The 17,393-nt window shown below is 37.5% G+C and overlaps 1 protein-coding gene across 13 annotated transcripts in view; it reads left to right on the forward strand.

Annotated features, from left to right (window-relative positions):
• The window catches only part of LOC105478882 (dynein axonemal heavy chain 14), a 524,402-nt gene that overhangs the window by 200,055 nt on the left and 306,954 nt on the right, over positions 1–17,393 (forward strand). For all 13 annotated transcript variants that reach the window (XR_011614730.1, XR_011614739.1, XR_011614743.1 and 10 more), the window contains 3 exons: positions 12,014–12,267; positions 15,555–15,786; positions 16,468–16,521. Coding sequence is in view for 10 of the 13 variants with exons in the window: in XM_071081203.1 (XP_070937304.1) it covers positions 12,014–12,267; positions 15,555–15,786; positions 16,468–16,521 (540 nt within the window). In the remaining 3 variants the exon portion in view is untranslated. The remainder of the gene's footprint in view (positions 1–12,013; positions 12,268–15,554; positions 15,787–16,467; positions 16,522–17,393) is intronic.

A 17,393-nucleotide genomic window follows, 5' to 3' on the forward strand; every position in this document is an offset into this window, starting at 1 on the left:
TATTACCTAGATTTTGATGGTTGCTGACTGATCAGGGTGGTGGTTGCTAAAGGTTAGGATGACTGTGGCAATTTCTTAAAATTAGATAATAATGAAGTTTGCCACATGGCTTGACTCTTCCTTTCCCAAAAGATTTCTTTGTAGCGTGTGATATTTTCTGCTAGCACTTTACCCACAATGGAAATTCTTTCAAAATTGGAGTCAGTTCTCTCAGACTCTGCCACTGCTTTATCAACTAAGTTTACATACTATACTAAATCCTGTTTTGTCATTTCAATAATGTTCACAGCAACTTCATTAGGAGTAGATTCTGTCTCAAGAAACAACTTTCTTTGCTTATCCATAAGAGGCAACTTGTCTTCCATTCAAGTTTTGTCATGAGATTGCAGCAATTCCGTCATTATCTTCAGGCTCCACTTTTAATTCTAGTTCTCTTGCTATTTCCACCACATCTACAGTTACTTCCAGTGAAGTGTTGAACCCCTTAAAGTCATCCATGAGAGTTGGAATCAACTTCTTTCAAAGTCCCACTAATGTGGCTATTTTGACCTTCTTCTATGAATCATGAATGTTCTTAATGGCATCTAGGATGGTGAATGCTTTCCAGAAGGTTTTCTATTTACTTTGCCTAGACCCATCAGAGGAATCACTATCTATGGAAGCTATAGCCTTATGAAATGTATTTCTTAAATAATGACTTGGAAGTCAAAAGTACTACTTGACCCATGGGCTACAGAATGGATATTTTGTTATCAGGCATGAAAACAACATTAATCTCCTTGTACATCTCCATCAGAACTCTTGGGCGACTGGATGTGTTGTTAGTGAGCAGTAATATTTTGAAAGAAATCTTTTTTTCTGAAAAGTAGGTCCCAACAGTGGGCTTAAAATATTCAGTAAACCATGCTGAAAACAGATATGCCGTCATACAGGCCTTGCTGTTCCATTTATAGAGCACGGGCAGAGTAGATTAAGCATAATTCTTAAGGGTCCTAGGATTTTCAAAACAGTAAGTGAGCATTGGCTTCAATTTAGAGTCACAGGCTGCATTAGCCTCTAACAAGAGAATCAGCCTGTCATTTGAAGCTTTGAAGCCAGGTATAGACTGCTCTCCAACTACAAAAGTCTTGGATGGCCTCTTCTTCCAACAGAAGGGTATCTCATCTACCTTGAAAATCTGTTGTTCAGTGTATCCACTTTCATCAGTTATGTTAACCTAGGTCTTCTGGATAACTTACTGCAGCTTCCACATCAGCACTTGCTACTTACCTTTGCACTTTTATGTTACTGAGACAGCTTCTTTCTGTAAACCTCATGAGCCAACTTCTGCTAGCTTCAAACTTTTCTTCTGCAGTGTTGCTTATGTCTCTCAGTCTTCACAGAATTCAAAAGAGTTAGAGCCTTGCTCTGGATTAGGCTTTGTCTTAAGGATATTATGGCTGGTTTGATCTTCTATTCAGACCACTAAAATTTTCTCCATATCAGCAATAAGGCTGTTTTGCTTTCTTACCATTAGTGTGTTCACAGGAGTAGCACTTTTAATTTTCTTCAAGAATTTTTTTCCTTTGCATCCACAACTTGACTGTTTGACAGAAGAGGTCTAGCTTTCAGCCTGTTTTGGCTTTTGGCATGCCTTCCTCATTAAGCTTAATCATCTCTAACTTTTAATTTTAAGAGAAGAGAAGGATGTGCGACACTTCTTTTTACTTGAACACTTAGAGGCCGTTGTAAGGTTATTAGTTGGCCTAAATTCAATATTATTGTGTCTCAGGGATTAGGGAAACCCAAGAAGAAGGAGAGAGATGGGGGAATGGCTATTTGGTGAAGAAGATAAGACACAAAGAGCATTTATCGATTAAGTTTGCTGTCTTATATGGGCATCATCTGTGGTCCTTCCAAACAATTACAATAGTAACATCCAAGATCATTAATCACAGATCACCATAACAGATATAATAATGAAAAGGTTGGAAATATTCTGAGAATTACCAAAATGTGATGCAGAGACATGAAGTGAACACATACTATTGGAAAAATGACACTGATAGACTTGCTCAATGCAGGGTTGCCAGAAATCTTCAATTTGAAAAAAAAAATGCAGTATGTGTAAAGTGCAATAAAATGAAGCACAATACAAAAAGGTATGCCTGTATAAGTATTTAGTTTGTGGCTACATTGCCAAGAAAGCAACGATTTGGAAAATAAATCATTATGAAGCGTACTGGTATCTGTAGCTTACTTTGAAATGCATAAGATGAGTAGATTCATGACAAATATAGCAAAAAGTTAATTGTAGAATGTAGGTGGTGAATATATAAGTATTCATTGTATAATTCCTTCAACTTCACTATAGTTTTGAAAATCTTTATAATTTTAAATGAAAGTAGAACTGTTTTCTTAAGCATGTCACTATATTGTATTGCATTAGTTTTCTACTGTTGTTATTAAAAAGTTACAAAAAACTTGGTGGCTTAAAACAACACAGCTTTATTATCTTATAGTTCAGTAGGTTAGAAGGCCAACTGATAGGTCTCCGTGGGCTAAGATCAAGGTGTCAGCAAAGCTGTGTTCCTTTCTAGAGGCTCTTGGGGAAAATCTGTTTCTTTGCCTTTTCAGCTTCCAGAGGCCATTTGGCATTCCTTGGCTCACAGCCCATTCCTCCATTTTCAAAGTCAGCAATGTGCATCTCTCTGACTTTTCTTCAGTAGTCCTCGCTCCCTCTGTTCACAGGTAGAAAAAGTTACCCAGTTTTATGATTACATGTGTTTTATGGATACACATTTGACCCACCCAGATAATCCAGGATAATCTCTCTAGCTCAATTTTCTTAATTCAATTCTATCTGAAAAGTCCCTTTTGCCATTTAAGGTGACATATTCACAGGTTCTGGGAATTAGGAAATGACTTTGTAGAGAACCATTATTCTGCCTACTACATGTATATTTGCTAGAGCTAATTATTGTTTTTCTGGGTCTCATAAGAGAGAGGGAAAACTAGGAAGTTGTGATGTCAATAAAACAAAAATTGGCAGTTATTTTGAGAAGTGTGGTTGGAGCCAGGGGAGTGATAAAATTTCCCCTATCAGCATGTGTAGAATAAGAGAAGAGGGACAAGGAAAGACCTCAAGCAACATGAACAGCTAAGGAATAGGCAAAAGAAAGGGACTGAAAAAGAGTGGCCAAAAAAGAAAAAAAAATTAGAGTTGTCATGGAAGCTAAAGAGGAAGAAAGGTGTGTTTTTGTTTCTTTGATTTTTCTCTAGAAAAACTGAGTAATCATTTTTAAAAGTGAGTGGCCATCATTTTAAAAGATCTGTAAACTATATTATATCTGTCAACAGTCATTTTCTGGAGTGATGAAGATAGAAGTCATATTGCCAGGAGGTACCATTATCAAGTTTTTTTTTTTCATCAGCTTTTATTTTAAGTTCAAGGGTACATGTGAAAGATGTGCAGGTTTGTTACATAGGTAAAGGTGTGCCATGCTGCTTTGCTGCACAGATCATCCCATCACCTAGGTATTAAGCCCAGCACCCATTAGCTATTCTTCCTGATGCTCTCCCTGCCTCCACCCATGCAACAGGCCCCAGTGTGTGTTGTTCCTGCCACCCTTCCATCCCATGTGTCTGTGTGTTCTCATCATTCAGCTCCCATTTATAAGTGAGAACATATGGTGTTTGTTTTTTTGTTCCTGCATTAGTTTGCCGAGGGTAACGGCTTCCAGATCCATCTGTGTCCCTGCAAAGGACATGATCTCATTCTTTTTATGGCTTCATAGTATTCCATGATGTATGCATACCACATTTTCTTTATCCACTCTATTATTGATGGGCATTTGTGTTGATTTCATGTCTTTGCTATTGTGAATAGTACTGCAATGAATATACATGTGTGCATGTATCTTTATAATAGAATGATTTATATTTTTTGAGTATGTACCCAGCAATGGGATTGCTGGATCAAATGGTATTTCTGCCTCTAGGTCTTTGAGGAATCACCACACTATCTTCCACAATGTTAAACTGATTTACACTCCCACCAGCAGTGTAGCAGTACATAAATGTTCCCTTTTCTCCACAACCTCACCAGCATCTATTTTTTTACTTTTTAACAATAGCCATTCTGATTAGTGTGAGATGGTATCTCATTGTAGTTTTGATTTGCGTTTCTCTAATGATTAGTAATGTTGAGGTTTTTTTCAAATGTTTGTTGGGCACACGTATGTCTTTTTTTTTAGAAGTATCTGTTCATGTCCTTTGCCCACTTTTTAATGGAGTTTTCTTTCTCTGGTAAATGTGTTTAAGTTCCTTGTGAATTCTGGAGATTAGCCCTTTGTCAGATGGAGAGATTGCAAAAATTTTCTCCCATTCTGTAGGTTGTCTGTTCACTCTGATGATAGTTTCTTTTGCTGTCCTGTGCAGAAGCTCTTTAGGTGAGTTCAATCTCATTTGTCAGTTTTCGCTTTTGTTGCAATTGCTTTTGGAATTTTTGTCATGAAGTCTTTGCCTATGCCTATATCCTGACTGGCATTGCCTAGATTTTTTTCTAGGATTTTGATAGTTTTGGTTTTTAGATTTAAGCCTTTATTCCACCTTGAGTTAATTTTTGTATATGGTGTAAGGAAGGGTTCCACTTTCAGTTTTCTACATATGGCTAGCCATTCTCCCAGCACCATTTATTAAATAGGAAATCCTTTCCTCATTGCTTGTTTTGATCATGTTTGTGGAAGATCAAATGGCTGTAGGTGTGAGGTTCTATTTCTGGATTCTCTATTCTGTTACATTGGTCTATGTGTCTGTTTTTGTACCAGTATCATGCTGTTTTGGTCACTGTCACCTTGTAGTACAGTTTGAAGTCAGGTAGTGTAATGCCTCCAGATGTGTTCTTTTTGCTTAGTATTGACTTGGCTATTTGGGCTCTTTTTTGGTTCCATATGAATTTTAAAATAGTTTTTCTAATTCTATGAAGAATGTCAGTGGTAGTTTAATGGGAATAGCATTGAATCTATAAATTACTTTGGGTAGTATGGCTATTTTTATGATACTGATTCTTCCTATCCATGAGCATGGAATGGTTCTCCATTTGTTTGTATCCTCTCTGATTTCCCTGAGCAGTGGTTTGTAGTTCTTCTTGAAGAGGTACTTCATTTCCCTTGTTAGTTGTAATTCCTAGGCATTTTATTCTTTTTGTAGCAATTGTGAATGGGAGTTTATTCATGATTTGGCTCTCTGCTTGCTTGGTGGTATATATAGGAATGCTAGCAATTTTGGCACATTGATTTTATGTCCTGAGACTTTGCTGAAGTTGCTTATCAGCTTAAGAAGCTTTTGGGCTGAGATGATGGGGTTTTCTAGATACAGGATCATGTTATCTGCAAACAAAGATAATTTAACCTCCTCTCTTCCTATTTGAATACCCTTTATTTCTTCCTCTTGCCTGATTGCCCTGGCTGGAACTTCCAATACAATGTTGAATAGGAATGGTGAGAGAGGGCATCCTTGTTTTGTGCCAGTTTTCAAAGAGAATGCTTCCAGCTTTTGCCCATTTAGTATGATATTGGCTGTGGGTTTGTCATATATAGCTCTTATTATTTTGAGGAATGTTCCTCCAATACCTAGTTTATTGAGAGTTTTTAACATGAAGAGATGTTGAATTTTTTCAAAGGCCTTTTCTGTATCTATTGAGATAATCATGTGGTTTTTGTCTTTAGTTCTCCTTATGTAATGAATGACATTTATTGATTTGCATATGTTGAACCAACCTTGCATTCTGGGTATAAAGCCAACTTGTTCTTGGTGAATAAGCTTTTTGATGTGCTGCTGGATTTGGATTTGCCAATATTTTATTGAGGATTTTTGCATCAATGTTCATCAGGGATTTTGACCTGAAGTTTTCTTTTTTTGTTGTATCTCTGCCAGATTTTGGTATCAGGGTGATGCTAGTATCATAGAATGAGTTAGGAAAGAGTCCTTCCTCTTCAATTTTTTGGAATAGTTTCAGTAGAAATAGTACCAGCTTCTCTTCATACCTCTGATAGTATTCAGATGTGAATCCATCTGGTCTTGGGATTTTTTTGGTTGGCAGCCTATTTATTACTGCTTCAATTTCACAACTCATTATTGGTCTATTCAGGGACTTGATTTTTTCCTGGTTCAGTCTTGGGAGGGTGTATTTGTCCAGGAAATTGTCTATTTCCTGTTTTATTTCTGTCGGATCAGTGACGATATCCCCCTAATCATTTCTTATTGTGTTTATTTGATTCTTCTCTTTTTTCATCTTTATTAGCCTAGTGAACGGTGTATCTATTTCTTTTTTAAAAGCTCCTGGATTTGTTAATTTTTTAAAAGGTTTCCCGTGTCTCTATCTCCTTCAACTCAACTCTGATCTTGGTTATTTCTTGTCTTCTGCTAGGTTTGGGGTTTGTTTGCTCTTGGTTCTCTAGTCCTTTTAGTTGAGATGTTAGGCTGTTAACTTGAGGTCTTTCTAGCTTTTTGATGTGGGCATTTAGTGCTATAAATTTCCCTCTTAACACTGCTTTAGCTGTGTCCCAGAGATTCTGGTATGTTGTCTCTTCGTTCTCATTAGTTTCAAAGAACTTCTTAATGTTTGCCTTTATTTTATTTACCCAAGAGTCATTCAGGAGCAGGTTGTTCAATTTCTATGTAGTTGTATGGTTTTGAGTGGATTTCTTAATCTTGAGTTCTAATTTGATTGTACTGTGGTCTGAGAGACCATTATGATTTCAGGTCTTCTGCATTTGCAGAGGAGTGTGATCACTTTCTACTATGTGATCCTATGATGTGACCAATTTTAAAGTAAGTGTTGTGTGGCTGTGAGAAGAGTCTATATTCTGTTGTTTTGGGGTAAAGAGTTCTGTATATGTCTATTAGGTCCATTTGGTCAAGTTCAGGTTCTAAACATCTTTGTTTATTTTCTGTCTCAATGATCTGTCTAATATTGTCAGAGGGGTGTTAAAGTCTCCCACTATTATTGTGCGGGTGACTAAATCTCTTTGTAGGTCTGTAAGAACTTGCTTTCTGAAGCTGGGTGTTCCTGTATTGGGTGCATATATATTTAGGGTAGTTATCACTTGTTGAATTGAGCCCTTCACCATTATGTAATGCTCTTCTTTGTCTTTTTTTTATCTTTGTTGGTTTAAAGTCTGCTTTTTAGAAACTAGGGTTGCTACTCCTGCTTTTTACTGTTTTCCATTTCCTTGGTAAATTTTCCCTTATCCCTTTATTTTGAGCCTATGTGTGTCTTTGCACGTGAGATGGGGCTCTTGAAGACAGTATACTGATGAGGCTTGACTCTTTATCCAGCTTGTCATTCTGTGTCTTTTAATTCGGGCATTTAGCCCGTTTATATTTAAGGTTAGTATTGTTATGTGTAAATTGTATCCTGACATCATGATGCTAGCTAGTTATTTTGCAGACTTGTTTTTGTGGTTGCTTCATAGTGTCACTAGTCTGTGTACATCAGTGTGTTTTGTAGTGGCTGATGATGGTTTCTTCTTTTAATATTTAATGCTTCCTTCAGGAGCTCTTGCAAGGCAGATCTGGTGAGGATGAATTCCCTGAGCATTTGCTTTTCTGAAAAGGATCTTCTTTCTCCTTTGCTTATGATAAGCTTAGTTTGGCCAGATATGAAATTCTGGACTGGAAATTCTTTTCTTTAAGAAGTTGAATATTGGCCCCCAATCTCTTCTGGCTTACAGGGTTTCCAATGAGAGGTTCACTATTAGTCTGATGGGTTTTACCTTGTAGGTGACCTAGCTTTTCTCTCTGGTTGCCTTTAACATTTTTTCTTTCATTTTGACCATGGAGAATCTCATGATTATGTATCTCAGAGTTGATCTTCTCATGGAATATCTTACTGGGGTTCTCTGCGTTTTCTGAATTTGAATGTTAGCCTGTCTTGCTAGGTTGGGGAAGTTCTCCTGGATGATATACTGAAGTACGTTTTCCAACTTGGTTCCATTCTTCCCATCTGTTTCAGGTACCGCATTCAGTCGTAGGTTTGTTCTCTTTCCATAATCCCATAATTCTCAGAGGTTTTGTTCATTCCTTATTCTTTTTTCATTATTATTTTCTACCTCTCTTATTTCAGAAAGATAGTCTTCAGGCTCTGAGATTCTTTCCTCGCCTTGGTCTATTCTGCTCTTGATACTTGTGATTGCATTGTGAATTTCTCTTGTTGTATTTTTCAGCTCCATTAGGTCAGTTATGTTCCTCTCTAAATTGGTTATTCTGGCTATCAGCTCCTGCATTGTGTTATTATTATTTTAGCTTCTTTATATTGGGTTAGCACATACTCCTTTAACTCAGCAAAGTTAGTTATTACCCACCTTCTGAAGCCTTATTTCTGCCAATTCATCCATCTCAGCCTCAGCCTAGTTCTGTTGAAATCGTTTGAAGGAGAGGCATGCTGGGTTTTTGAGTTTTCAGTGTTTTTGCATTTATTCCTTCTCATCTTTGTGGGTTTATCTACCTTTGATCTTTGAGGTTGCTGACCTTTGAGTGGGGTTTTTGTGGGGTCTTTTTTTGTTGATGTTGTTGTTGTCTGTTTGTTTTTTGTTTGTTTTGTTTTGTTTTAAGACAGAGTCTTCCTCTGACACCCAGGCTGGAGTGCAGTGGCACAATCTCAGCTCACTGCAACCTTCATCTCTCAGGTGGAAGTCATTCTCCTGCCTCAGCCTCCTGAGTAGCTGAGGTTACAGGCATGCACCACTACACCCAGCTAATTTTTACATTTTTAGTAGAGACAGCATTTCACCATGTTGGCCAGGCTGGTCTTGAACTCCTGACCTCAGGCGATCCACCCACCTCAGCCTCCCAGAGTGCTGGGATTACAGGCATGAGCCACTGCCTAGCCTCTGTTTGTCTTTCTTTTAACAGGCCATTCTACCATAGGGCTGCTGTGGAGGCTAGGGCCCCCCAGTGGAAGATGTCACCCAGTCAGGAGAAAGAGGATCAGGAACCCATCCAGTGAAGCAGTCTGGTTGCTTCTTGGTAGAGCAGGCATGTTTCACTGGGAGGTGACCCTTCTTTGTAGACCGTCTGTATTTTCCGCAGCCAGCCGGGTAGAATGGCTGAGTTTAGGGAACCTCAGAGATAGCGCTGCCCCTCACCCAGGGATTTCCCTCCCAGGAAGAGATCTCTGTCCACAGAACTGAAGACCCCCCCTAGTGAGGAGGAGTGAGTCCGGCCCCAGTTAAAGATGCAGTCTGGCCATAATCTGGCAAGGCAGCTGCACTGCACTGTGGGAGGGCCCCTCTTCATCTCCACAGCTGAGACTAGCGAACTGCGGATACGGCAGCCGCCCCTCCCCTGGGAGTTCTCTACTAGGGAGAGATCAGAGCTCTGTCCGTGGACCCAAGGACCTGCCCATTGAGGAGTAGTATGTCAGGGCCCTGGTTAAAGAAGCAGTCTGGCCCCAATCTGGCAAGGCCACAGCATTGCACTGTGGGGGGCCCCTCCTTGTCTGGACCATCTGCACTCTTCACAGCCTGCAAACTGAAACAGCTGTTTCCCCCAAACCGCAGAGATGGCAGCCGCTCTCCCCAACGGATCTCTGTCCTGTCCCTGGTGGACTTCAGCCCTCTGCCATTGGCTGACTGGGATTCCAAGCCAGTGGGTCTTAAGCTGTGAGATGCTGTGGAAGTGAGGCTTACAGAAGGACGCTGCTTGGTGCCCTATATTCAGCCCACTTCCTATGGATGTGTATGGGCAGATTTTCCACCTTGGTGGGGATCCTGGGGCTGGAGCATGCAAAACTCCTGGGTCTCTGTGTGCACCTGAGTGGCTGTTTTGCAGACTCCACACAGCTCTGTGTACTGGACCCACAGCCCTGGTGGCGTGGGCTTAGGAGGGGATCTCCTGCTCCACAGGTTGCAAAGATTCGTGGGAGAAGCATGGTTTCCCAGGTGGGGTTTCACAATCATTCACTGCCTTCCCTGGCTGGGGCTGGGGGATTCCTTTGGCTCCATGCTGTTTACTGTTGGGCTGTTGTCCCCCCCTCCCCAACCCCACTGTTTCTCCTCACTCTCCTTGAATCCGAGCTGCTTGCCTATTCATTCCCAATGCGAGAACCCGGATATTTCAGTTAAAGGTGTTGAATTCACTCACCCCTTTTCATTCTTCTCCAGGAGTGTTGTGGACTGCAGCTACTTCTAATCGATCATCTTAGCCCTCCATAATCAAGTATTTTTAAAGCGTACTTGACTTGTAGTTCTCTGTTCAATTTAAAATTAACATCATATCCTTTTACTTTGCCTTGACTCACAATTTTCAAGTCTTTGTTAAAATAACTTTGGATTGTGTACGCAAGTTATTATTATCAAATCTTCTTTGTCCCTTTTGTTCTCCACTTGACTGAATATTGAAAATATTCACAGATCTTAAGCTGAGGAACTTACCTAAACTGTTCTTTACAAAGGTGACAAAATTATAATGAATCAATCTGCACACTTCTGTAGTTTAACAGAAATTCAAATAATCAAATCTGCTCTCCTAAGAAAAGATGTTTCTTGGATCCCTCATCTTCCAAACATGCTTAACATTGATAAGCAGCCTGTATCCTATTTCTAGAAATACTTTATGATAGACTTCAACTTCAATCATTGAATGTTCTTTTGCCAAATTTTTTTCCATGTCTGCCTTACCTACTGCTCCTTTTCCATTCCAGGATGCAATTTACAACTCCCCTTTCTCTTGCACTTCTACATATGTCACATGACTAGGAGTTGCCTCTGAATGGATGTAAAAAGACACCTATGGGGGAATGGGAATAATTAGATGTCTGCATGCACTGGCCACTGAGAGAATTTGAAGATATAGTAGTTAAAATTCCTTTATGAATAAATAACAAACAAGATATAGTAATTAAAATTCCTTTATAAATAAATAACAAACAAGAATTAAAAACTGGTTCACAATCTCCCTCACCGGAACCAAGTCCTCCTTTACCCTACACTGATACAGCCTAGGGAAGGGTCTCCACGTGTTGGATGTTCTCTCCTGAGGCTACAAATCTTGAATAAATGTCTCAAGGACAGCAGTACTGGCATCTGACCAGACTCTGCCATGACATGGCCTTGACTGTGATTCCTCTTGTCTTCCCAGACTCTTGGTCCTGCCCACTTTCTAACCCTCAGTCTCTAGCCTCCTTTTGATCTGCTCATTATGAGCTTGCAACATCCTTTAAGAAAGCCAGTTCATTTCTGTTGCATGTAACCAATAATGCTGTTGATATAACAAGTTTCTCATCCTGAATGCTGCTATCTCAATCTGGAAAAATCTCACTCTATTAACTTTATGCTAATTATTCCCATACTCATATCTTGATAGCTCTTCTTATGTTTCTTGAACACTTCAAATTTAATATATCCATGAATGAATTCACTGTGCCACTTGCCCGCAGCATACTTTTCCTGCAATAGGTACTGTTGTAGTGAGTTACTGGAATCACAATTTACCCAATGTAAAGCCCAGAAACCTATAAGCTGTCCTGATGTATCCCCCTCTTTTAACTTCCAGAGTCAATCTGACCTTAATCCAGTAGACTTCTTAAAACAGCTCCATTATGTATGACAAGAGTGAGTGTCAAAATATGGGCTGAATAAGAGAGGTCTATAAACTTTCTGAAAACTATGACTACAAGCTTACTGTGTTCTAGGTATATTACTTCTGAGTTCAACAGAGAAAAGCAGCACTAATTTCATCTCGGAGTTTTCTACCATTTTTACTGTCCCCACATTATTACTTAAGGTTGCTGGTATAAGATTTAGGAAGATTTCAGAATATAAGATTTAGGAAGTACAAATTGATAAGGCCCCCATAAGCATCAATCAGAATTCAATCTTTAGCCCTCAAATACATACAAATGTGTAAGGTCTCTTACACAAACACTCACATACACACCACATGACTTTATGAAAACGTCCATTTTAATTTCAAATAAAATGTATGCTTCAATTATATATACACATATAATAACATTATCTTGCTTTTTCAGAGCCAGATCATGTTTTATAATGATTGTATTAAAAGTTTTGTGAGTTCTTATTCAAGAGAAAAATTGGAAAAAATCCACGCTGGTCTGATATGTCATCTAGAAGAGGTTGCAGAGCTGGTAGTGCTGGATACTAGTAACTCTCGAACAAAAGCTGTACTAGGGGCACTGCTTACCCTTTATGTTCACTGCAGAGATATAGTGATAAATTTACTACTTAAAAATATCTTCAATGCAGAGGATTTTGAGTGGACAAGGTAGGTGGATCTAAATTATAACTATATACAATAACTTCTCACAAATATATCTTTAGGTAAATTGATTCTCTACCTCACACTTTGTCAAACTCGAGTTTTAATTTTGGGGGCTTTACCAAAATTCTAAGCAAACCAATCTGAGTACATTAGTCCCCCTTTATCTGCAGTTTCACTTTCCAGTTTCAGTTACTGTGGTCAATTGTGGCCCAAAAATAAGTGAGTATTTTACAATAAGATATTTAGAGAGGCAGATCACATTCACATGACATGTGAATGTGAGTATATTTTTCTACTGTTCTATTTTATTATGTCATCGTTGTTCATCTCTTACTGTGCCTCATTTATAAATTAAGCTTTATTGTAGTTATTTATGTATAGGAAAAGTCATAGTATGGTATATAGAGGGTCTGGAACTATATGTGGTTTGAACTATAGGTATCCTCTGTTTGGGCAGCAGCAGGAGGGGGGTCCTGAAATGTATCCCATGCAGATAAGGGGAGATTACTATACCCTACTACTGCTTTTCCTTCTTTCTCTTTTCTACTGTCCCTCCACCTAATTTTTACTACTTTCTTCTTTGTCTTCCCGACCTGATTAGGCCCTTTTGATAGTTACATTCTCCCATTTCCATCTAGACAGAGGGCAGTATCTTTCCATGGGCAGTCAGAGCTCTACCTCAAGCCTCTTCTTTCCACTGTGCTGTTAATTCTGGAACAGACTGAGGGGAAACAAACTGAAGAACATTTCCAGCCAGCTCCCTAACTCAAAACTGCCTTCTTCCTACCTGGAGTCAATTAGTAAAATATGAAAGTATAGAAAAGTAGAGCCATTCTCACCTTTGGTGGGAAGAGATTGAGCATCAAGCTCCGATAATAAATGTACGGTTAGCATAAATTCTGCAGTTAGCATAAAAGTCCTGATTTTAGGTATGACAGTTTCGTTTAAACTCTAGAAAAAGAAGTAGACAGAGGCTTAAGTATATAACTGAGGCCACTGTTGACTATATTTTATCTGAATACTTTATATCTGATATATATTTACATGTTCATTAAAGCATAAATGTATACTTTCTTAATTGCCAAAGAGGATATACTGTGTTAATGAACCATTACTCTGGAAAAAAGTCTAGTGTGTCATTATTACTTTTTATTAACTCTTTTTAAAAATGGAAATGAAAAAGAGGAAGAGCATATATAGAAAGGTAAACTGGAAAAGAGAAGATCCTGATAAGACTTTGTAAGTGTCTGAGTTTAGGGCTACAGTTCCCAAACTGTGTGTCAAGGTATCCCAAGCCACCATAGACAATTCACAAGGGCACTGCAAGATATTTTAACCTTTTGAGGGAATCACAGCAATGTACAACATCTATCAGACACCAAACATGCTAGCAGCTCAAAATAGTTCTGTTTTAACATCAGATCATGCTACATACCTTTCAGTGACTTCTTATCCCTGCAAAGCTAGGTTTTGGCAGTTGCTCTCATAAAAAAGCAAGTATCCCATGAAAATCAGTGTAGCAAACGAGATTGGCAGTATCCAGTCTGATCCCAAGGTTTGATAAGTGGTGCAGTACACAATAGGCATATCTAAGTAACTGGTTATTTAAAAATGAAATAAGGCCAGGCATGGTGGCTCACACCTGTAATCCCAGCACTTTGGGAGGCTGAGGCCAGTGGATCACTTGAAGTCCAGAGTTGGAGACCAGTCTGGCCAACATGGTGAAACCCTGTCTCTACTAAAAATAAAAATTAGCTGAGCGTAATGGTGCACACCTGTAATCCCAGCTACTCAAAGGCTAAGGCAGGAGAATCACTTGAACCCAGGAGGTGGAGATTCCAGTGAGCTGAGATCGTGCCACTGCACTCCAACCTGGGTGACAGAGCGAGACTCCATCTCAAATAAATAAATTAATTTAATTTTTAAAACATTTAATGAAATAATTTTTTTTGTCAATTCATTTGTGTACCTTGTTTCAAGCAACCTACTAAATCATTAAGACAAAAATACTTATTAAACTGTTTTGGACCTAAAATTAAGAAAAGAAACTGTTAGATATTCCTTTTGGTCTAGGGTCATCATGAAAATATTACTGGGTTACTAAGAGTGCAGTGAACTGAGAAAGTTTGAGAAGCTCTGTTCTAAGGGAATACTAATAGAAAGGCAAAGGCTCTGGAAATTGATTGGCTATCAAAATAATGATTTAGCACTTTAGTTGAATCATAAAACAAATACTCGTCCTTAGGATAACAGAATTTCTTCTTTAAAAAACATTTTCTTCCACAAGTATTATACTTTTCTCTTTCTTATGGATATATGCTCTCCCATCTGAGACTTTGCAAGGTAGTTGCTTATAATTTTAAATTTTTCTTTTCTTTTTAATTTAAATTTATTTTTAAAATTTACTCACTTTTCCAGATTTCTTTATAATATTCCCTGTTGTTCCAGAAAAGATTTAAAAGGGCTTACAAGGATATGCACACTACTACGTGATAGCATACGTTGAGAGTGAGTGGAATGAGTGAAGAAAGGCAAACAAAGGCAAAAACTAGTGCCTGTGTAAGAGCTTTAATGAATAAATTCTGTGAAGATATTGTACCTGCCTCCACTTGTAATTCAAAATCAAAACAGCACTAAACAATTAAAAATGTGTAGGAATGAGTTTTCGCTGACAATGTTTTAATATTTAAAAAAGTAAAATTATTTACAAAATATTGTTTGATAGTTTTTCATTGATAGTGAAAATTTTTTCACTATCACAAAGGTTTTGTAACTCAAAACCTTCTAGAGGTGAACATTTATGGTTAGCTACACAATTCACAATTCACAGTGCTCATGATATAAATGCAAATCATTTTCTACAAAGTTCAATTTGTTTTGATATGTAGAACAAATAGCATTTCTCTTAAGTACCCTCATAATAAGGATCCAGATTATGATAAACATCATCTTCAATCACAGTCTTATTGAAAACCATAAACTTCAGAGGGATGATTCTTATATAAATCCCCCATTTGGGTTGACATCACACCAAAGCAGCATAATCAGCAAGGCCATTAGCCTCAGAGGGAAGTGTGTTCACATGTTTGTATTCTTCAGTTCTATTTCATACCTAATATGATCAGTCATTGATGAGTTTTATATCACACTTCTCATTTGATTTTAATTTTTTTACTTCTATTTGTTTTTTTAATCAATGCTCCATTTTAAATCCTGATTCTGTTTCTGCATGTGAAAAAAATAAAAATAATTTAACCAAATAATATGAACATTTAAAATTTTGTTTTCAGACATTTGCAATATAAATGGAATGAAAAACAAAAATTGTGCTATGTATCTCAAGGAAATGCCAGCTTTACTTATGGCTATGAGTACTTGGGCTGTACCTCAAGATTGGTTATTACACCTCTCACAGACCGATGCTGGCTAACTCTCATGGAAGCACTACACTTGAATCTAGGAGGCTGTCCTGCTGGTCCAGCTGGTACAGGAAAAACTGAGACTGTCAAAGATCTGGCAAAAGTAAGTGGTTTCTCTATCCAGAATAAAAACTTCTTTTTTTCTTTTTCTGTCACACAAATTTTGATGGTATCTTAAATTTACACCATTCCTGCTATTAAGATGTTCATTGCATTAACAAGCACATTCATTAATTCACATATAATTAATTCATCAATGACGTTTTGAATGCCTGTTGTGTGCTGCAGCTTAGAATCTCAATAAGCCAACATATGCTTTTTATTTAGCTGGAAAACTACTTGTGAATGATTAATATTGTTGTGTGTGTGTGTGTGTGTGAGAGAGAGAGAGAGAGAGAGAGACAGAAAGTGAGACTGAGAGGGACAGAGACAGAAAGAGAGAGAGAGAGAGAGACAGACAGACAGAGAGATAAAAGCAGTAGTAGTTACTGATGAAAGCAAAGGATATAGTTTGTAACCTAGAATTTTTTCATAGTTTTTTATTCATAGATTTATGTAAAAACGTGACCTTAATGCTCTATAAACTAATCAACTGAACTGTAACAGTATATGTACATTTATACTACTATATTGAGTTTCGTGAATCTCTAAATTTGATTTTTAATTCATCTCCATCTTGCAAAAGTTTTCTCAAAAACATAGACATTTTATTACTCTCGCAGTTTTAACATTAGTATTTTGTGTCATAATTCAAGAAAGATATTAAAATATTTTTGTTTCCCAGTCCTTAGGCAAACATTGTGTGGTCTTCAACTGTTTTGAGGATCTGGATTATAAGGTAAAGCTTAAACATGTGTCAGGAAGAAATATTGTACACATAAAACGTAAAACAATTCATTGAAGAATAAAAGAACAAGAAAAAATATTTATCTGAGACAAACATCAAGTATTAACAGAACTTTAAATGCTATTATTTCCTTTAAACTAATGGACTAGAAACCTAGAATATAATAGAAATTTAAAACATTATATACGTTGCTTTTATTCAGGTGAACTACTCCTTAAGACAGTGCTTTTCAAACTTTTCAACAGTTGGATTCTTTTCAATAAAAAAATCTTACATGGAACATGAATATATAAAACAACTAAGAGTACTGCTTTATTAACATACATTTATTTTAAGTCCTAACCCCATACATTTATTTACTGAAAAGGTAATTAAGACAAGATTATGATTAACACAAATATTTGAGAGTTTATATAGATGATGATTACAAGTTCCTGTCAGTCTTGTTTTGTTTGCACATTATCTGACATATCTCATAACATTCTGAAATATGTCTCTTACAAATCTACTCAAAGTTTCAAAATACTGCAATTTGTTTTGCATGTTAAGTTCAAACATTATACATTTTTTTGCTGTCATTTTATTTGTGTTCGAAGCACGTTACCTCTGAGATCCTGCATTTCCAATTTGTGCTCATTTAGTACATGAAAAATATCAACATAAATAAGCTGATCAATTATTATTTTTAAGATACTTACCAAATAGACTCTTGCCTCCTTCCTGGAAACTAGCAGTGGGGCCTATGAGGGCTCCACATGAGTGAGGCCAAAAAGCCTGCTAATTAAGATAAATAATATTTAATGCAATATTTTAAAAGTCAGAATTAATGCCCCCAAACGTCCCATGAACAAAATACCAAAATT

Source organism: Macaca nemestrina, chromosome 1 (assembly GCF_043159975.1).
Source record: "Macaca nemestrina isolate mMacNem1 chromosome 1, mMacNem.hap1, whole genome shotgun sequence".
Lineage (NCBI taxonomy): Eukaryota > Metazoa > Chordata > Mammalia > Primates > Cercopithecidae > Macaca > Macaca nemestrina.